A 22,535-nucleotide genomic window follows, 5' to 3' on the forward strand; every position below is an offset into this window, starting at 1 on the left:
ATCGTCACCAAAATATTGTTGATTTCCTCGATGCCTATTGGGCCCCTTTACTGGAATCTTGAAAGTAAGATTTTCAAGGAGGATAAAATGAATGGGCAAAATGCTTTCGTTTCAAGTTGGCAAATATATCATCCTAATTTGTTTCTTTAAGGATATATAGGCTAGTTCTCCAAACAAATTAGGGATAGTAGTTGGAATGAAATGGGGAGGGCTAGGCACAATGGTGAAGTTGTCGCCACGTTACTTGGAGATTATGAGTTTAGGGTGTGAAAAGAATCTCTTGCAAAAATACAAAACTGCATACTATAGATTTGTCGTGATCCGTCCCTTCTTCGTACCCCACATACGCAGGAGTTATGTGCACTAGGTTGCCCTTTTAGGTGGGTTCAAAGTAACAAAAATATATTCTCATACCCCAAATTTGCTCCGCTCCATCCTGCCTTGTTTAAGCCAAACCTGCCCCGAATATAAATAAATAAATAAAATATATGAATGCTTGTGTACTAATCCTCCTAATGTATTATTTTTATTTTACAAGAATTTACTAATGTAATACTTCCATTATATTTCATGTTAATCTACTAACGAGGCTAGGATTTATCAACAATACAATTATACGAAAGATACGGTATTATGTTCTAGTAACATCGGCAGCACGAGAGATGATTTGAGTATCCAATAGGAAAGGAATCTCTAATGAGATGGGGATAGGAATATATAAATTTATCTTATAAAAAATTTGATGGGATAAGCAAGGTTGATCATTGTTAGCAAGAGAGATTCATGTTATGCGCCACCCATTCCAAATTTGTTGAATTTACATGCCTACTGTGCATGCAGAGTAGGCAATGCGGCACACTCTCTCCATGATGCCCCAACACAAAACCCCTCTTCTGCTTTTGAACCTTTTTATATGCAGACAAATGGGAAACAAGGAAGGTTGTTTTTCAAACTTTTTTCATTATGAATTTTGTGTGAATGTTTCTGGTACCATTGCTAAACGAACGCTTGAGGCTTCTATCTATGAAGCCTTGAATCCAAAAGAAATGAGGGACGAGCAACCTCAACCTCCACACTTCAGCTGTATCCGACTTCAAGAACGTCATATTAGAACCATTCCACCCAAAAAACCTAAAATAAAAGTAAACATAAAAACAAAAACAAAAACAAAAACAAAAACAAAAACCAGCTCAGCTAAGTTCATTCAAAATATCCACAGGATGTCAAATGTCAGGAAGCACAAAGCTCACTTTCAGCCGTTTTTTTCATTATAATTTCAGTCCCGTCAACAAGAGCGTCAAGCAAACACTAGGAACTCTCATGGTGAAAGGGAAGAGAAGGTGACAGAAAAGGGAACCCACGTCCTCGTTTTTAATTAATCTTGAAAACACCAACGACAGGATTCACAATATCTTTCACCTATTTACAGATTAATCCAGGTTCAACGCTCCCAACATGGTGTCCCGTCGCAAAATTTTCCATGAACACAGTTTCATGCTTGCCTTTCCCGTAAAAATCTGCAACAGATGGTTACAAACAAGGTGAGCTTGCATTTTTTTTTTTCTTCAATAAAAATGGGGTATAAAATTCAGAAGTGGTACTAGGTGTATCCATTGAAAAGAAAAAATTTTAAAAATTTTATACATTGAGAGAGAGAAATCAAAATCCTCTTCAATATATATACAATGACAAAGGCACAAACAAGGGAAAAACAGAAGACTTCCGACTCTTATACCACAGCCACACCAAACCCTATTCCAATCTTTCATTTCACTTCCTATAATCATCTTCTAACAATCGAACACAGCACAAGGAAATTAAATTTTGAATATTTTAGACAAGAGGAAAAGGAACCAATGTCCACCCGCTCCCGGGGAAAAAATGGGGGGAAAAGAAAAGAAGAAAAAGAAGATGATGATGAAGAAAAAGAAAAAAAGTACAACCTTTTTTTCATGAAATTGGAAAGTTTCGTTAGATTTTTAAAAGCCCCTGCTTGGCACTTATAATGCAGCCTCACCGATAAAACATAGAATTAAGTGAAGAAAATGAAACCCTGCTAACATAACAAATAAAGAACAGAAACACACCAACTACATTGCCAATTCCTTGCAGGGAATGTACGACTGTACAAAGAACCAACTGATCAATGTACCGAATTTCAAATGATTAAGTAAACAACCTCAATTGTATCCATGCACCCAAACTCAACTCTACCCAATCCTCCCAAAAACTCAAATGAAAAGCATTCAATTAAGAGCATACCATTGCTGGTTTTTCCTGAACTCAGTAAGAACTGGGTATATGTTCTCAAACGCCGTATAGGTCTCATCTCGAACCTAAAGAATCAACAATACAGCGCCAATTAAGAGAATGTCACAGAAACCAAAAGAGGTAGAACAACAGCAATGGGAAATCATATCACCTTAGCTCCAGTAAGAACAATTTTTCCTGACACAAAGATTAGTAACACGATCTTTGGTTGTTTCATTCGATAGATCAAACCTGGAAAGAGTTCTGGTTCATACTGACCAACAAAACACAAACCATATTACAAAGAAGGTATGTCTACAAATTCAGCAAGCTCCAAACTAATTCAAGAATATCACAGATGTTGTAAATAATTCTAAAATAAGAAGAAAGCTTTCAGAATTATTCCCAGAAATCTGATGGCAGACGCATCCTGCCCTCTTCCACCCAGTCAAATCATTCTCTGTGACTTGTTCCCAGAATTGCAGCCCAAATCTAAATATTAGACTGGCTTCTAGACTTCCACCTAATATAGTTTGACATAATTCCCAATTTAAAATCGGTCCAACTATTTACAATTTCTAAGCCTTAAAAGATAAATTTTCAGGAATCCAAAAAAAGTGACAAGTGGCATCCAAGGATCCAAGAATAATATATGAGCTTATCAACAGAAGTCATTTGTCCAAAGCAAAGTCCTGAATCAATCCCCCAAGCTACAGCTCTGGTTTTCTGTCTTTTTTCTATTACATTAACTTCCTGAGATTTAGTAATATTACAGGAACCATCACTAAGTTTTGAAAAATTACAGTTACATCCCTTGAAGTTAACTGCTATTGGCATATTAGTTACTATGCCTCATTAAGTGGTCTATCAATTATCACATTAAAAATGGTTTGATGGAGAAAAAAATAGGCACCTCCCTTCCTTTTTTTCCCCCTCTGTAAACATTTTATTGAAAATAAATAATAAATAATTATTATTAACTCTAGCAAAACCCAAAACAAATCTGAAGATTAGAAATGAAAATGAACAATAAAATAATTAAAGAATAAAATAACATTGTTTTCTCCTAACCCCCTTCCCCAAGCTTTTCTAGTGGAATCCAATCTCTGGCCCAAAGGTCCAGCTGATGCTTCTCTCTTAGTTACAATAAAGAATTCAAGTTCATTTTCTAGACACCCCAAGTGTTATAATGGAGCAGCTTGATAAAATTGTGGAGCCAATAGCAGTCAAAGGCACTCCATTAGGCAGGACGTGCACTGAGCAATGAGGCTTGCACCTCATAGGGTTTGATGCAAGCAACGTGCAAGAGGTGAGCTGAGGTGCAGGAGGGCACAGCCTCATTATTAACATAGTTTAATTCCTCTTTCGATCACATCCATCTGATTTTATTTTTATTTTTTTTTTGGATAGAAAATTGCACCCATCTCTGTGTGTAATATTATTTTAAAAAGGTCAAAAGCAATGAAATATCTCATTCTATATTGCATCTAACATCTCTCAACTCTCAGCAAGCCAGCATTCTCTTGAGGCAACCCAAAAAAAAAAAAAAGCAGCATCTGATGAGACAGGCAGAGTTGCGATTGAAGGACAACCTTAGATTCCCAAGGCCAACTCTCAAGCAGTCATCAACCACACATCCAGAATCCATCAAGCTGTGATCAACCAAAAAATCAGGTTAGTCTCAATTCTTTTCTTCTTCTTCTTCTTGATCAACCAAGTCTCTCTTTATTCTTCTTTTTCATGTTCTTGATCGACAAAATTAGTGATTCTGCTGCCTCTCAGTCATAGCCGCTGTGACCACCATTTTTATTTTCTTCTGCCTCTCAATCATAAACACTGTGGCCCACACATCCAGAATCCATCAAGCTGCAATCAACCAAAAAATCAGGTTATTCTTTAATTCTTTTCTTCTCCATCTTCTTCTTCTTCTTATTCTTCTTCTTGATCAACCAAGTCTTTCTCCCCTCTTTCTTCTTTTTTTTCTTGTTCTTCTTGATCAACTAAAATTAGTGATTCTGCTGCCTCTCCGTCACAGCCGCTGTGACCCCCATTTTTTCTTTCTTCTGCCTCTCAGTCACAACTGCTGCAGAACCCATTTTTATCTTTCTGATTCTTCTTCTTTTGTTTTTTGAGAGTTTCTGCCACTTTTTTCTGGTTCTACTCTGGTGTTTTCAATCCTCTTTCTTCTGGCCTGATCTACAGCCTTTTTTATTTTGCTGTTTCTTTTTAGGGGAATTTCTGCAACTTTTTCATGAAATTTCTGCTTTGCTGTATTGCATTTCTTTTTCTTGACATTTTTTATTATGTTTTCTACAATTTATCAATCAGAGCTTCTTGGCTGCTGCTTTTTCTGTTTTTCTGTTTCCTGCTGCTTATTTCTGCTTTTATTTTTTGGAATTTATGGCATGAACATCGCATGCTATTGAAAATATGTAATATACTAGTCATTAATGTTCTCTGTTGAATATTTTTAAATTTTAAAATGCAGCCTGCCTTGCACATTTGACTGCTGTAGGAGCTATTAGAAATTTGGGGCTAGGTTTGTTCTGGCACTAAAAGAACAAAATCCTTGTCCAAGCATTGATTCAAATAACTTTTGTGAAAAGTAATTGTGCGTACATTACTAAAAGGACTCCAAGAATCTTCAAGCACAGAAAGCAATAAAACTGTCAGATACCACCCAAAAACACTTAAATTCAGAAAGTATCCAAAATTGCTCTAGTGGAACTACTGAGCCTAAAAACATAGTTAACCACTTACCCTTTCTATTCTATTTTCCCACCCCTATTCATTCCCCTACATATGATCAGTATATGAGCATTGAAATGGCATCCTACAAGTCTTTATCCCTCATTCTGTATCTGATGCCCCTCCAAGCCCTCCACCAGTGCGGCTCTAATCCAGCCTTATCTACCACTACCAAACAGATTCCTAATCTAGCAAGTTCCACAATGTTCTCACCCATTTACAATGTCAAAAAAAAATATAGATGATTTACAGCTCCACAATCATTTCTGAAAAAGAGCATCTGATAGTGCAGACCCCTTTTTCATCAGATGGTTGAAAGGATTCTTTCCAAAATATGCAAAAAGGCAACTTTGGTCAGAACTTTTGTTTTCCAAACTGCCTTCCCTAGGGAAGCTTGCTGCACTTACCTCCCCTCCCCTGCTTTTCTTATCAAAGAGCAATAAGACTTCACTGAGAAACTTTCATTTTTCAAGCAAACCCAGATAATCCTATTCTCACTTATATGGTTGTCGTACAAAATCTACGTCAGAGTCAATCTTTCTCCCATTTCTGTATCTGAAATTGCTTCTGAACATTGTCTTTCCTTATCTGATCAGCCTTGTTGAATAGAAATTAGAATCAGGGAAAAAGAAATTTTTGATAACTGGAAACTGAATGATTAGATCTCCCACTCTATTTTTAATATATATCACATGCATAAAAGGATAATAATGCTCCTTTGCATAGTAACGCCCATGGTCTTAAATTTCCACGAAATTATCAAAATTTCCGTCGAAATTTCTGGTACCCTCGAAATCGAAATGGCAGTCGATTTCCGTCTTGTATAATATCCATCGAAATTTCAACGAATCATCCGAAATTTATCGAAATCTCGAAATTTTAGCGAAACTTGTCGAAATTTGAACTATGCAATGAAATTTCCCTGAAATGCAAATGAGAGATTTTGGAGATAAGTGAAATTTCCCTCTTAATTTATTCTATTTATTTTTATCGAAACAAAATATTATTACAAGTACTTTTGAAATTTATGAAAAAGTAAATTTACAACAACATTTTATTTAACCATTCATGTCTAAATTATCATTATTTGTATAATAAATAATATTTAAATGGTTTATGAATTTCATTTGTATTAACTAATCACTAAATATGTTTAATGGACACTAGCTTACAAATATGTTTGATGCACATATTATATTACAACTTCTCCACCTCATAGACAGCATAGATGTATTTACTTGTAATGTATTAGTCCTAAAACTTAAATTGTTGTCTATTAATCATTTCTAAAGCTTTATAAAATAATTCCATGCTTACTACTTATTTCCATTATTTTTTCAAATTAAAATCGAAATTGACATTGAAATCGAAATTTTCGTCGAAATTTCCGTACTTTTGGAGCTTCAAAATTTGAGTCGAAATCAAAATTTAAGACCTTGGTAACGCCATAACACTCCCCCTCAAGCTAGAGCATCATCTAGTATGCTCCTAGCTTGTTACAAAAACAAGGTCTTAAATTTCCATTTCAGCTAAGAAATTGTGAGACTACAAAGATACAGAAATTTAAAAAGAAATTTTGATATCAATGTCACTTTTGATTTCAATTTTTAAAAATGATAGAAATTATTAGTAATAGTATAGCATGGAATTCTTTTATGAAACTATAGAAATAGTTTATGAACATAATAATGCAAGATTCTGGACTACAATATCATAAATAAAATACAGCAATAACGCATACCTGGTGTAGAAGGTGCAATAACTGTAATATAATAATAAGATTGAACATATCCAATTAAAAGAAATGAAAATCATAAATCAGTTAAATATTAAATATTATACAAAGAAGGGGGCCGAGACGCAATGGCAAAGTTGCCGCCATGTGAGGCAAGAAAACAGCCTCTTGCAAAAACGCAGGGCAGCAGGCTGCCCTTTATTAAATATTATACAAGTATAATTAGATATAAATTATCAAATAAAATGCTGTTCCTGTTAAGACTTTTATATACACTGTTGGCCCACAACCTAACAACTTCAGCTTTTAGGTAAAGTGGTAATCTAAACATAGTATCAGAGTAAGTTGCCAAGAGGTCCTAGGTTCTAGTCTTGCTGACCACCTTTATTGTTTGTTTGTTAAGAATAATATTATTCCCTATAATGGTGTTGATTATCGTTTGTTTATCTCTCCATGTGCTATCCGGCTGCACATGCAGGGGAGTGTTAAGGCTTGATATGCATTGTTGGTCCACAACATAACAGCTCAAGCTTTTAAGTAAAGTGGTAATCCAACAGTTACTTATATCTAATTTTAATTTTTAATACAATTTCAAAGAAAGCTATCAGTTATATCCTTCTTGTAAGAATTTTTAGCTTTAATAAAAAAAGATTAATTAAGATAAAATTCTATTTGGATTTAAATTCTAAAATTTTAATTTCAAGAAAACATTATTTTATAGCTAAAATATCGACAAATTTCAGTCAAGACTTTAGTAAATTTTGGGATGGTTCATGGAAATTTTGAAAAATGGAAAATTAATGGCCATTTTAATTTTGAGGGTGATGCCTGTGGAAAGCGGAAATTTTGAGATAAATTTCAACAATTTCTTGGAAATTTAAGACCATGGTTAAAGGCCAAGACCAACTAGTAAGAAGAAGCAGCAGCAGAAGTGAGAGAACAGAACAGAAGAATGAGATGAAAAGTTATATAATGTCATCATTCTGTTAAGGGTATAAATGTCTAAATTTAAAGCAGTTAGCATCACTTAATTGCCATCACTGCAATACCACCAAACCTCAGGAGAGGGCAATGTAATTTGTCCTTTTGGGTGGATTTACTGCATGTCTGGTATTTAACAAGGAGACAAACAACATATAATACAATAGAGACAATCACTTACACTTGAGAAAGCACCATGGGAATATGCAAGACCTTCAAGCCTAATGGGAAATTTAACATCACAGGAGCCAACTATATTCTGAATCTTGAAATCCTGAAGCCCACAAGCCATCAGCATTAACACATAACAATAACACTATATAATTTTGAAAAGAAGCTAAACACAAAACAGCAATTAGTACCTTAAACTTTGCTGGAAATCCAAGCTTTTGGATTATTCGAGCATACTGGAAAAAAATATATATATGTACATAGCATTTAAAATTAAAAAGGATCTTACAAAGACAATTTTGCTTTCTATTTCTCAAAATAATTGTCAGCTCATGACGAAAATCCACAACGTTTTTTCTCATACTTTTTCCATAAAAAATCAAGATAATCATAAAGTTTCTGTGCAAATTGGACGGCATCATATACCTTCCGTGCGGCCAATTTTGACTGTTGTTCACTCTTGGCTCCAGTACAAACCTGGAAAAAATATAGTTAAAAAGCGTATCCGAATTAAGAAGGCCCTCAGAAAACGTACAAAAATGTTATCAAACGACTGCCAACGAATATCTTGTCACAAAGAAAAATGATTCATTGTCCTCAATGGACCATATACTGCATAAAAACACATCATAACAGCAATGAAAGAAGATGCCAAATACAAGCTCTAAACAGAAAGGTGGATAGATTATGTAAACAACAATTAAATTGAAATTAAAGATAAGTTTTGAACATTTGAGGGATGGGAGCCAACTTGATTCGTATCAAAGAATTCTTGATTAGAAAAATCGTTGAAGCAGAGTGTAGGTGCTCAAATTCAGGGAAATTCTACTGCCCACATGTACAGTTCTAAACAATCTATGGTTCAGGGTAGCAAGCAGTTAACTACAAGGAGCCAGCAAAACCTCCCTGAACAACCATAACTCCCCTGCCTTGTGTAAACTTATAAACAATTGGAAATAAAAATATAGCTTAGAATACAATTTGTTGAAAATATTGGAGTAAGACCAATTCATTAAACAAATAGTATTAAAAAAAGAAAGAGAACACAAAAATAAAATAAAAAAATTAAACACTAATACCAATAATACAAATAATCATTTTAGAGAGTTCCAACAGTCATCAATCAAAAATATGCCGATCCTATCTGGGAACTGACCATCTTTCCAGAAGCAAAGATTAATGCCGTAGTTTTTGGTTCCCTTATCCTCATGATTACAGCTGCAAAACGCTGAAAGAATAATGCAGAATATGAGTTGAGAGACAACATTGAAGATTTCAATGAAATAGGAAATACAATTATCTTAGAGGAATAAGTTAAAACGTCTTTTGTCAAGTCATATCAGATTCCAAGCCCCCAATAATTAGAGCCCTACATGGAACTTTATCAATCATAAATTTTTAAAAATTTGAATGATTCAATCAAGCCATTTTCACAAGAGCAGGGTTCTTCCAATCCATATAAGAGACAAACTGAGATAAGTATTTAAAAAAAAAAAGTAAAATTTTAAAACTTATCAATAAAATCTGATAAGAATATGTAGAAAAAAAAATTGAATCCATATACATTATACATGAAAGAAATATTGAGTTGATAATATATAATAACAACTCTAAATATAATATATATATATATATATATATATATATATATAAAATTGAAAAATACCCAGCAATGCCCACAGATGAATGTGATGAAAAACATATCTTACCTTTGGATTGTATTCTGCATTACGGGCTTGCAATGCAATGGTCTTAAGATCCAACTTGCAGTCCAAATTAACTGTTGAGACAATGTTCCTAGAAATTTGGAATAACATGATTTATCAAACCAGAAACACAATCTGAATTCTCACTTGGTTATATTTTACGATTTCTCGCCAAGAACTATTCTAGATGTCCAAGACTCTGGAAAAGATATGCATCCCCAGTGGATAAAAGGTATAATATGGCCAAGATACTAAAAGTTGTATTGAAAACATAATGAAGATCACAGGTCTCCATTGCATATGGGTTTAGCTCAAATGTAGATACAAACCCATGCAACAAGGACATGCATATATCAATTTCAAAATGAAAAATAACTCAATCTCTTCTGACAAGAATGATGTCACAGAATAGAGGTGCCCCAACTCTATACAGTCATTATAAATTTATAACGAACAGTTTGGTTACAACCATTTAAAGAAACAGCATTGATGACCAAAAAAGCAACTTCTTAACATTAGTATGAAGCACTCAAAAAAAAATTGAAAAAAGAAACAAATTGTTGCTAATGGTAATAGACTCTAAGAATTTGAAAAAGCAAATGTTAAGAATTTGTATGAAGCACTCAAAAAAAATTGAAAAAGAAAGAAACAAATTCTTAACATTTGTTTAGAGTCTATTACCATTTGAAAAAGCAACCATGGAGAGTTGCTGTGCATCTAACTTGTTTTGGTTATTTTTAAATATTTTGAACATCAAAGCTCCATTTCCATTTCTTCTGCCACCTAAAGCAGAGCTCGTTGAGAAACAAATTCCAGTTCTCCACCTATAAATCTTACATTTAGAGTCTATTACCATTAGCAACAGTCTTTAAGTTCTGACATACATGACTCTAGCATACGTGATTACTATATAACTTTTCAAATTATAAATGGATCAATTGCTTCTGCATGAGGTTCATTAAAGGTTATTTTTAACTTCTTCGTCAATGTGAACTTAGGTGGCAGAAGAAAAGGAAATGGAGCTTTGATGTTCAAAATATTTTAAAATAACCAAAACAAGTTAGATGCACAGCAACTCTCCAAGCTTGGAGGATAAAGTTATTGGCCAAAAATACACCTCAATTTGAATTCGCAGATTTGAGCAGAGCCACAAATACCCGCATGCAAACCATCACAGAAAAAAATACTGAAAACTCCTATCTCTTGATTAAAGTTAAACCATTCAATTACTTAGACAGGAAAATTAATTAATTAAAATTTAATTAGTATATTAAAGCAGAGTTGCACGACTGAACAAACTTGCAAGTGTGAGCTAGCTTTATGCAGTCTAACAACGACAGGAACATTTGTTGAAAATTATCAGCATAACAACACCAAATAATCATAATGAAAATATGCTTTGGGGCATATTATCTGAAACTCATCGTACCACTTATACCCCCCCCCCCCCAGCCCCACACATAAAAAAATATAATAATAAAGAACAAAACAAAAGAAAAAACATAAAAAAAATCCTCAAAATAGGTGTGTCTATAATTTCTGTAATCAGCCACGCAATCACCGTACACCGGAAGGCATATGTTACAACAATTGAAATGTGGGTTCTGCAAGCTGCCATACATCTTCAGTGATATTGGAATCATATCAGTCAGCAGTGAGCTCAATGACAGGAAACCAACTGTAACTCTTTCAAGATAATACATACATAAGTGCTTACATGTGTGGATGATGTACACGAATATATATTAAAACAGGACTTTGTGACCTCAGAGCACTCCAAACCCTGAATCCTAATTTTTCAGTTAACTTATTTGTTATTGATTAAATAAGTATTTATCACAGATTCACAACTTTCATTGGGTAATGCAACATTATAGGTATAAAAAACACTCATTTGGTGTCCCCCATTTATATAAAATTTACACCAAGTGGTGGCACGGATGAAGCATTGGGTGATCTCCACTCTCCCATATCATGCATAAAATCATGCCCCACATATCCTCCATTTAAACCATTCCTAAAATCCAAAACCAAATTTTACCTAAAATCCAAAACCAAATTTTATAATAGTTTTCTTGTAACAAGTTTCAGAATAATGATAATATCCTTAAACACATTTGCTTATGTTTTGATTCCCACAGTCCGTTCAACAGATGGAATGACCATGCACAACAAATTTGGTACGACATTTTGGTTCTCATCTCTGTGCTACTTTCCTCATCTCATTCCTCTCTCTCACTCTCTCTAAACCATTGAACTAGATCATTTCTGGTCCTCAGTGTTGGCACTGCACCATTAATCCTTCTCTACTTTACCTGGATCGGCCCCACTACCTCATTGTCTCTCTATCGCTATCTCTTCATTGTACCTCGCCCCAATAATCATTCAAGATCTGTTGAAGATATTTGAAGATCGTCTTCCAAGAAGCTTATGTTCTCCATCAAAATTGTTGCATGCTTTCCAATGAGTCGCCAAGGTGATCTGAGTTCCAATTTGAGGGTTGGGCAGCCGATTTGTGAATGGTGTAGGGTTTTGATGGTGGGTAGGAGGGTGATTTTTCAAAATTCTACAAAGAAGATGATGATGATGAAGAGGAAGAAGAAGATATTGCTCGATTTTCACAAGCTCAGACACCATCATTGCCACTGGTATAATCTCTCTCTGATTAGGTATTTTCATTCTCTTTGAACTAAGAACTCAGTTTGTGTTTGAATTCAATATTCATTATCATTACTTGCATTTCTATGTCATTCTTGCATTTTCTATTTGTCAAGTTAGTTGGGTGCGAAAATTAAAGAAACGCTACCATGTAATTAGGACACATTGGGTACATGTGTGTCCTAAATCTATGCTACTGCAGATTTGAAATTGGCTATTCTAGCTGGGTTAGATTTTTGGCCTAGTTTTTTCAAGATTTGTGACTACAGATTCCAACAATGCATTGGCCAATAGCATTCCCAATCAAAGTAGATATAGACTCACCTTCTATGTCATCTCCATACAACAATCAGATGAGATTATAAGATGAGTAGTTTCTATTTTCTAATGCCTTATAATGTTAGGTAACATTTTGTGACCTCAATCATAAGGTGTTCTTAATGTCTTGTTCAAATGCAGTTGAGTTTAATACACTGCAACATTAGATACAAGGGAGTTCTTGTAAGTTTGAACATCGCAGGCATTGAATTATTAACGCTGTGGGATCTTCAGAGGCAGAAAATGGTCTGTACTCGGAACTGCACCATCAAGATGATCAATTACAACCTGTTAATATCTATACTTGAAAAATGATTGTGGAAGTTCCAATAGAGGTTAACTCTTTACGGTGATAAAAGTATAGGGTTCATCAGAATGGGTGGGATTCTAAAGAAAGTGCTAATGTTTCTCATCCCATGGAAATTTGTGTCCTAAGTTGCTTGTCTTTTGCTTTACCCTCACCCAATTCAAAGTTGGGCATGACAACAGGGTTCAGTTTTGGGAGGATGTTTGAGCGGGTGAGGATTCTTTAGAGCTGACGGTGCCTCACCTATTTAGACTATCTAACCTTCACAATGCACCTATCACCTTTTCGTCTCTTGGGCTCTCTTTCGTTGGGCCTCCTATTTTTTCAGGATCGCAATGAAAGAAAATCAATGAGCTTTCCATTATGCTTATCTTTTTGAATCTATTTGTTCCACTCAATATGGGACAGGAGAGGGTTTTGGAGGGCGATTCGTTAACCCTCTTTTCCACTAAATTTTTCTTCCTTCACCCCTTTAAACCTCCTTCCCTCAATTTTTTTCCTTGTATCCATATCATTTGAAAACCTAAGGTTCCTTTCAAGATTTAGACTTCCATGGACAGTGAGTCTGAACAGGATTAACACACAATTTGTTACAGATCTTCAAAGCCCTCAACCATGCCATGTGTGTGTTGTGTTGCGAATCCAATGAAACCAATGCTCAACTCTTCCTTCATTGCAAGGTGGCATCCCATCTCTAGAGTGCCCTCTTTTCTTGTTTTGGTGTAGCTTAGGCATCTCCTTGAACGGTGGGCAATTTCATACAGGTGAGGTATTGTGGTTTCAACAAGAGTTGGGAAGGAGTTCTATGGTGCAATGCAGTTTTTGGTATTTTATGGACCCAATGGATTGAGAGAACGTAAGAATTTTCAAGAATTGCACTAACTCACTTGTTTTTCACTGTGAGGGGCAGTAGAAGAGGTAGGGGTCTAAAATAACTTAGAATGAGATAGTAAAGATTTAATAACCCTAAATTTGTCAGAAGAAATTGTCCATAATCATGTAATTAGCGAAATTGATTCAGGAAGCCAACCCCACCTAGTGGGTCTAAAGGACTGGTTTGTTGTTGTTGTTGCTGCTGCTGCACTACCTCTCCAAGTTTGTTATGGTATAGAACCATGTACTTGGTCTCATTTTGGGCCATTCCTTTGGGTGAGGTGTGCTGCTGCCCAATCGGGTTGGAGATTAGACGGCCACGTTAATGAAATTCTCTGATTGCTTTCTTTTGCTTCCTTTTGATCTCTTGAGGACATCTTGTTCTCCTCCTATTGTATCCTTTTGGATAGCTGTTAATACATTTTCCTCATCCAAAACTACATGTATTTTTTTATAGAAAAACTATATATATATATATATATATATATATTCTAATAAAAGATAGAGGTCTACTTTAAAGGAGGTTTTGTTGAAAATATTATCATTAGAGCAGCAAAATATTACAGAACTTTATAAGCTAAAATATTATTTGATTCTTTTAAAAAGGTGCAGAATATGTGGATGTTATATATACATACATATTAATTCTTAAATTTCTAGCAAGGCTCTCTCATCCTGATCTTGTTAAATTGTTGGGATGTTGTTTGGAAGACGCAGCACTGCTCCTTGTTTATGAATTCATGCAGACAGCAGCTTTTTGTAGGTAAATTTTCATTAATTACATGCTAATTTTAGTTTAAATGCATTATACTTCTTCTCGACAACCAAGAGTAAATTTCAGTCTATTTTTAGGTCAGTATGTCCGTTTAGTTAAGGATTCAGAAAAAAGTTTATGCATGCTGTTTTTACAAATAAAGCAAGAGATCTTATAATGTATTTTTTATACTCAAAAACCTGTTTGGTTTGCTTTTTTTGAAATTGTTCCTGGAAATGAAAACAGTGAAACTGCATTTGGTTAAGCTTGATCCAAGGGGCAATTGTTAATAAAATAATAATAATCATTATTAGTAGTATTATTATTATTATCACTAAAAAATAGGCTATACTCCATACCCTGTGTCTTCATTGCATCCAGAAAATAGTATCTGCAAACACAAGAAAACATCTTTAAATCGTTTCCTGAAAACCTATATTTTTTAAGGGTGCTTTTAGATACATTTCTAAAAACGGGTTTTGAAATCACCTAATCAAACATGAATTTTTTATTTTATTACTTGTATCCTGCACTTATGGATACAGAAAAATTGTTTCTGAAACCTTAACCAAAAATCCCTTAAAGATCTTCACAAATTATTATTCTAGAATGGCAATAACTACTTGATTTTGTCAAGAAAAAACAAGCATTAGATTGTTCACTGTCAGATTTTATTAAAAAACTTCATGCTTTCAGTTACCAGATCTGAACTTCACTTTCATACAGATGAATCGTTTACATTAGTTGATGGAAAATTGTATCCTTTGGATATGAGGAGGGAGCTAGATGATACTGCTGCTTTTAAGAACTTTAAAGACATTCTTTTCCTTATTGTTAGAAGCAAACTTATTTAAAATAAATTATTTATATAATATATGCCATCACATATCAATTTTTCCAGGTTGGGGATGAATACATTTCATGCTATTACAACTGTGCCTGCAGCGATACTACAAGAAATATTTTTGAAAATTTTGAACAAAAATTTGTTATGTTTGTGGCTGTAGATAAGCAGAAAAGTTTAAAGTATTATTTATTTAGTTATTTTGATGCTTGACAGTGTTGTGGAAATTATAGAGCTTCTTGTTTGCCAATTGGTTGTTCATTCTCTAAGATCATAGTTTTGTATTATTTCCATATTCTGAAACAAAAATAGGTATGGTGCAGGATCAGTGTTTTCTATATTTTCACTTGCTTTCATTCTCACCCTCCAAGCAGAAGGTTTGTATTATATTCCAAATTTATTTAGAGGTGTATCATTAACCCTTTTATGGTAATGTTGCATGTCTGTGCGCAGAAAATAGAAAAGGGAAAGACAAAGAAATATCTAAAGTCCGAAGATACTGAGAGCCTTAAGGTTGTGCAGTGAGTAGTTGAATGATTATCGCATCAAAATTCAAAATAAAACTACATGATAATAAGGTCAATCAAATTGTGGATGATAATATTGCGTTCAGAAGCGCCTTGATAATCTACTGTTTTATTTATTTAATAATATTCTTTGAGATATTCACGTCTAAATTGATGCTGATGTTACTATATTATTGCAGATGGTACACTTACAGAGCTTATGATTCCAACAAACGGAGATGATTTCCAAATGAAGACATGATCTTGTTCAGGATAATTGATACTCTACCTATGCATTTGCAACCATTTGGCCTCTTAAAAGTTTTGTGGCCCTGATGATTAGACACTAAAATAGATAAGATTAATTTAAAGGATAACTAGAAGTGTGAATACTTGATCCCCTTATTTTATTTAAAGCATTATGTAATTCACTCTTATGGAGGTCTTGGTGTTAAGGATTTTCTGTGTGCGTGCTTTTCGTTATGCAAAAATTGGACAGTTAAATTTAACAATAATGTACACACTAGGAAAAGTTCAAAAGTTTTAGTTCTGTAACTGTCACAAACAATCTAAGAATTATGGATAGTTAATGACAATGCCCTAGCTCAAATTGCAAGCACTGAGAAATTAGTACAGAAGATAATGGTTGGTAAGAGTATGGTTATCAGTGTAATTAGAGTATTGCTTCAAAAGTGTCATTGAATGTTGAAGTATAATATCTATCTGCATGCGTAAATGCAAAATGGTCCACAGATTATATTCTTGTAACATCATCCAAAAGCGTTGAAAGTCTATCATATAAGACTTCTTAAGAAACTAACTTGTTTAGACTAATGCAGAGTATTGGGAGATAGGTTGGATGGTTTGCAAGGAATTGCTTGTTTTGCTTCCTGTCCTGTTATTTTCTATCTAATTAATATGTTCTCTGTTGCATTCTTTGGCCAGACTGGTGAAAAACAACATAGGTGGCTACAAGCTAGTATTTTTTTTTGTTTGGTGGAGTTTTTTGTGTTTTTTTTTCTCCCAATTATCATAGTATTGTCAACTTGTTCAAGGTGTCGTGATTTAAAATTAAACTCTGAGCTATTAGGACATGGACCACGTGGCTGGGCAACAATATTATGCGTTATGAGTGATGCTGCTAAAAGGCCAAGTGTCCATTTATTGTGCTTTTGACTATGCTGTATAGCTGCCCAACTTAAATAAGAGGTATGTCAGTCTAGATCTCATTTAATGTTGATGGCTGTTGTGTATGAGCTGCCTGATTTATGACAATGAATTTTCCATAGCAGTGTACAATAAAAATAATGCAGTAAAACTAGTGTTACTCGAGACGAGGACATGATTTCTTTATTATAACATGTCTGGGCATTAAACACTTATTGTTTTGTGCTACAGTTTAAATAGACTCTGTTTGAACATGGGTCAATCTTATATCTTTGTCATAATTGTCATGCAATGATATGGGTTTCAAGTGAACTTGATATTTAGTCAAAATATTTGCTTACAGTTTTTTCTCCTATACAAATCACTGAAATCATAATACTCCTACATTAGTTTATATAAATCTTAATATTCGTCTAATTAATGTTAACTATTATGTTATTTTACAGGATAATTTCCAGGCAGTTAAAAGTGCATCTACAAATCTTACAGATGTCTTCATATAGTTTCAAACCACCATTATTTTGTTTGCTTAGGGAGTTAACAAGGTGTGGAAGGTGTCTTGGGGCCAAAATTTGTGCCAAAGATCATAATCTAAACTTTTTTTTTTTATTGTGCTCAAAAATTCACTGTCAAATACTTCACATATCAAAAAAGATATTATAATTTTAGTGATGGCTTAAACTTTGCACAGCTTCTTAAATCCACAGAAAATAAGTTGAATTGTTGCCTCATTTTGGTTTTTATGGGTTTCTCTTTTTTTCTTCCGATATATCACCAATCAAATGATGATGAATAACAGTAAAGTATGCTTAAAAATTACAAAGTGCATATCTAGAATGAGCATTTAAAGGCCTAACTGCAGTTACAAATGCACATCTTAACCCGAGTACGTTTATATTTTAAGAGGAGCCAAATGATCATAACATATGAAGACATTTAATTGAATATTTTAAGATTGTGCTACTGATTTATAATGTATCAAAAATTTACAGGGTATTAAAATGAATTATGTGACATAATTTAATATAATAATAACATACAAATATAACAAAATATAAACAACTCATAAATTGATTTGTCCACGTGAATCGCACGTGCACTGACTAGCTCTCTAAAACATGCAAACCCCAAAAATATTCAAACTATCACACTCCATCAATCCCATAATTGTCGCCATTATCCCATCTTACAACCACCATTGCCGTCCCACATTCACATCAAACGGTCTGTCACAGTCGTTTGCTCAAGGGTTGTGGAATATATTATTTGAAGCATTTGGCGACATTTGGGTGTGCCCAAAATCAGTGGAGGAGCTGTTGATTCTCTTTTGCAAGTTTTGGGACAGGGAAGGATGCTGGAAGGCTGTGAAGGTGTGCTCTTTTTGAGGGGGAATTTGGTTGGAACGGAATGCAGAATGTCTTTATCTTTACTTGAGATAGAGGTAGGTATTGTCAATAGAAGGCCATAAATTATGCCTTGTTAATAGCTATTAATCTAAGCTGTATATACTTTCATAAATAGGAGAGGAGATTTAGCTTACCATGCATAGCTCCCTAAAATCACTCTATGTAAATTAGCTGGCTTACCATATAAATTATGCCTTGTTAGCTATTAATCTAGGCTGTATATACTTTTACAAATAGGAGAGGAGATTTAACTTACCATGTATAGCTTCCTAAAATCACTCTATGTAAATTAGCTGGCTTACCATATATAGTTTCCTAAGATCACTCTATGAAATTAACATGTACAAATTTAAGTTTCCTTGTATAACTGGCAGTCTTGCCTATATAATGAAAGACCTTCTCAAAAGAAAGGACAATTAACCATTCCGTTATGGTATCAGAGCTAGACTCTAAGAAATCTCAGTCCTAGTTTTCTCAGTCATAGCCTCAGTACTTAGAGAGAAGTCAGATAATGTTTGTGTCAAATTCACTAGCAAAAAATATGCTTCTTGGGAGTTTCAATTGGAGACCTTTCTCAAGTGTAAAGAGCTGTGGGGACATATAGATGGCAGCAGCAAAGGGGGATCTACTGCAGAAAGGTCTGTGGCCGACAAGGTAGCTTGGGATGCCAAAGATAATCAAATCATGTCCTGGATTCTTAGTTCAATGGAGCCACATCTGATTCTTTCTCTGCGTCCTCATAGGTCTGCAAAGGCTATGCGGAATTATCTCAAGCAAGTCTATAACCAAGACAAGAATGCTAGGTGCTTCCAGCTTGAGTTGGCCATTGCTAACTATACTCAAGGGGATCTATCAGTTCAAGACTACTACTCTGGTTTTCTCATTTTGTGGAATGATTATTCCAACCTTGTTACAGCCACAGTCTCTGCAGAAGGATTGGAAGCAGGATTGGCAACAGTACAACACGTACACAAAACCAGCCAAGAGACCAATTTCTAATGAAATTGAGGCCTGACTCTGAATCTATTCATGCCTCTCTAGTAAATAGAGATCCTGTTCCGACTTTGGAGGCCTGTTTTGGAGAACTCTTGGATGAGGAACAACGCCTCAATACTCAGAATATTATGGAGCAGTCTCGTGTTGCTTCTAATACTGTCTCAGTTGCCAATGCTAATCATGGCAAGGGGAAGGGTCGTGACATAAGCACCACACAGAGCTATAGTTGCAAGAAATATGGCCATATTTCCCCTAAATGTCCTCAGAAATTTTGTAATTACTGCAAGCAGCCAGGGCACATTGTTGAGGACTGTACTATTCGTCCTTCACGCTCCAATAAGGTCTATCATGCTGTTGTTACTGGTGACTTACAGCCAGCTAAGCCTGCTGCTACTGCAGCAACTTCTGTTGTTGCTTTACAGCCTCCAGCACCTTTTCTAACTCGAGAAACAGTGCAAGAAATAATTGTGAGTGCATTTTCAGCATTGGGTCTTCAAGGTACTGGTTCTTCATCTCCCTCTTGGATCTTAGACTCGAGTGCTTCTAATCATATGACTAATTCTCTCCATGGTTTAAGTAATGTCAGAGAATATTGTGGCTCTCCACATATTCAAACAGCCAATGGTAGTGCTCTACCCATTGTGACAGTTGGTGATGTATCTTCTTCCTTTAAGGATGTTCTTGGTATCACCTAATCTCTCTGTGAATTTAGTTTCTATTGGCCAGCTTGTGGATCAAATTTATGATGCACAATTTACTCACGGTGGTTGTGCTGTGCAGGATCAGATGTCAGGGCAGTTGATAGCGAAGGGACCTAAGTATGGATGTCTCTTTTCTCTACAACTATCTGTTCCACGAAGCTTACCTTCTTTCTCTGTAGTGTCTTTACTTTGTAATTAGTCTAGAGTGTCAAATGAAGTCTGGCATAAGCGCCTTCGTCATCCTAATTCTAGGGTTCTATCTTATTTGTTGAAATCTGGTTTATTGAATAATAAAGAGCATTCTTCTACCACTATGTTTCCTGATTGTGCAACTTGTAAACTTAGCAAAAGTAAGACTTTGCCCTTTCCTTCTGAAGGAAGTAGAGCCACCCACAGTTTGAGATCATTCATAGTGATGTCTGGAATATTAGTCCTATTATTTCTCACGCCCAATACAAATATTTTGTGACATTTATCAATGACTACAACAGATATACATGGGTGTATTTCTTGCAGCACAAATCAGAAGTTTTTCATATTTTCAAACTGTTCTTAGCTCTTGCTGACACTCAATTTTCAGCTGCTGTTAAATTTTTTCGGTCCAACTCAGGTGGGGAATATATGTCTCATGAGTTCCAACTTTTCTTGCAATCTAAAGGTATTATCTCTCAATGTTCCTGCCCATATAGTCCACAACAAAATGGAGTAGCTGAACGAAAATCCATCTGTTGTGCCTTCTTGGGATATAGTGTCACACAAAAGGGTTATTTATGCCATGATCCAAACTCTAATCAAGTTCGTGTTTCAAGGAATGTGCTTTTTTTTAAAATCAATGGTTCTTTCCTATGTCTTCCTCACCAGAGTCTTCTGTTGCTTTCTTACCTTCTTTTGATGACACTTTTAGTGCTCCTAGTACTCATGTTGAAAGGTTCTAGCCAGGCATGGTATACCAGTGGAGACCTCCAGTGCTGCACCCTTCTGCTCCTGTCTTGCCATCTGCTCCTTTGCGCTGCTCTTCTAGAGTATCGGGTCCTCCTGACCATTATGGATTCCCGTCACGTACAACAGGTACTACTACTTCTGCACTGTCCACCACTCTATCTTCTATTGATATTCCTACTGGTTACTCACAAGCAGTCAAAGAGAAATGCTGGCAACAGGCCATGCAGAAGGAACTATGTGCTCTTGAGACTAATAAGACTTGGGAAGTGGTGGATTGTCCTGCAGGTGTGACTCCACTTGGATGTAAGTGGGTCTATTCTATTAAGGTTAAGTCTGATGGCAGTTTGGACAAGTATAAAGCCTGCTTAATAGCTCTTGGAAATAATCAAGAATATGGAGTAAATCATAAGGAAACTTTTGCTCCGGTGGCCAAAATGACCACCATCCGCACAATTTTGGCTATTTTTCGCTTCTCAAAATTGGGGTTTGCACCAAATGGATGTGAAGAACACCTTTCTTCACAGGGATCTCAAGGAAGATGTTTATATGCGTCCTCCTGCAGGTTTACTTTCCACCCCTACTTCGGCAGTGTGCAAGTTGTGTCGCTCTTTGTATGGTCTCAAACAGGCCCGTCATGCATGGAATGAGAAATATACTTCTACTATACTCAAGTTTGCCGTTCTCAAAAACAAGTATGATGCATCGTTGTTTCTTTGCAAAACTGAGATTGGTGTTGTCATTCTCTTGGTGTACGTTGACAACATAATCATCACTGGTACTGATTTGGTTCTGATCTCCCAATTAAATCAGTACTTACAGGACTCTTTTCACATGAAGGATCTGGGATCTATTGCGTATTTTCTTGTTCTAGAAATCACTACTGGTTTCCATGGTATTTTTCTGTCACAGCACAAGTATGCCCAGGATTTGGTGGCTACTGCTGGTCTCCAGGACTCTACCCCTCTTGAGACTCCCATGGAACTTAATCTCAAGCTGCGCAAAGAAGAGGGTGACTTGTTATCAGACCCTGTAGCCTATCGTACACTGGTTGGCAGCTTATTCTATCTTACAATTACTAGATCTGATATTTCTTATGTAGTCCAACAGGTTAGTCAGTTCATGGCTTCTCCTTGGCACCTTCATATGGCTGCAGTTCGACAAATCATTCACTATGTCCATGGCACAGCTTTGCAGGAACTTTTCTATCCTTCCTGTACTTCACTTGATCTTGTAGCATATAGTGATGCTGATTATGCCGGGTGTACTGACACTCGACGTTCTACTTTGGGTTGGTGTATGTTTCTTGGTCCGGCTCTTATTTCTTGGAAAGGCAAAAAAACTGACCGTGTTTCTAAATCCTCTACTGAGTCCAAATATAGGGCCATGTCCCAGGCTTGCGCTGAGATACATTGGCGCCGAGGGCTATTGGCTGAACTTGGCTTCTCTCCAAGTGGTCCTACTTCTCTTCATGC

At 35.4% G+C, this 22,535-nt stretch overlaps 1 protein-coding gene across 2 annotated transcripts in view; it reads right to left on the reverse strand.

Annotated features, from left to right (window-relative positions):
- Window positions 1-1,175: 1,175 nt before the first annotated feature.
- The window catches only part of LOC131168215 (TATA-box-binding protein), a 44,594-nt gene continuing 23,234 nt past the window's right edge, over window positions 1,176-22,535 (reverse strand). For both annotated transcript variants that reach the window (XM_058127499.1, XM_058127500.1), the window contains exons 3-10: window positions 9,595-9,682; window positions 9,042-9,113; window positions 8,312-8,362; window positions 8,077-8,121; window positions 7,896-7,988; window positions 2,423-2,524; window positions 2,263-2,336; window positions 1,176-1,517 (exon numbers count right to left, since the gene is read on the reverse strand). In XM_058127499.1, the coding sequence (XP_057983482.1) occupies window position 1,517; window positions 2,263-2,336; window positions 2,423-2,524; window positions 7,896-7,988; window positions 8,077-8,121; window positions 8,312-8,362; window positions 9,042-9,113; window positions 9,595-9,682 (526 nt within the window). In that variant the 3' untranslated portion in view covers window positions 1,176-1,516. The remainder of the gene's footprint in view (window positions 1,518-2,262; window positions 2,337-2,422; window positions 2,525-7,895; window positions 7,989-8,076; window positions 8,122-8,311; window positions 8,363-9,041; window positions 9,114-9,594; window positions 9,683-22,535) is intronic.

Source organism: Malania oleifera, chromosome 11 (assembly GCF_029873635.1).
Source record: "Malania oleifera isolate guangnan ecotype guangnan chromosome 11, ASM2987363v1, whole genome shotgun sequence".
Lineage (NCBI taxonomy): Eukaryota > Viridiplantae > Streptophyta > Magnoliopsida > Santalales > Ximeniaceae > Malania > Malania oleifera.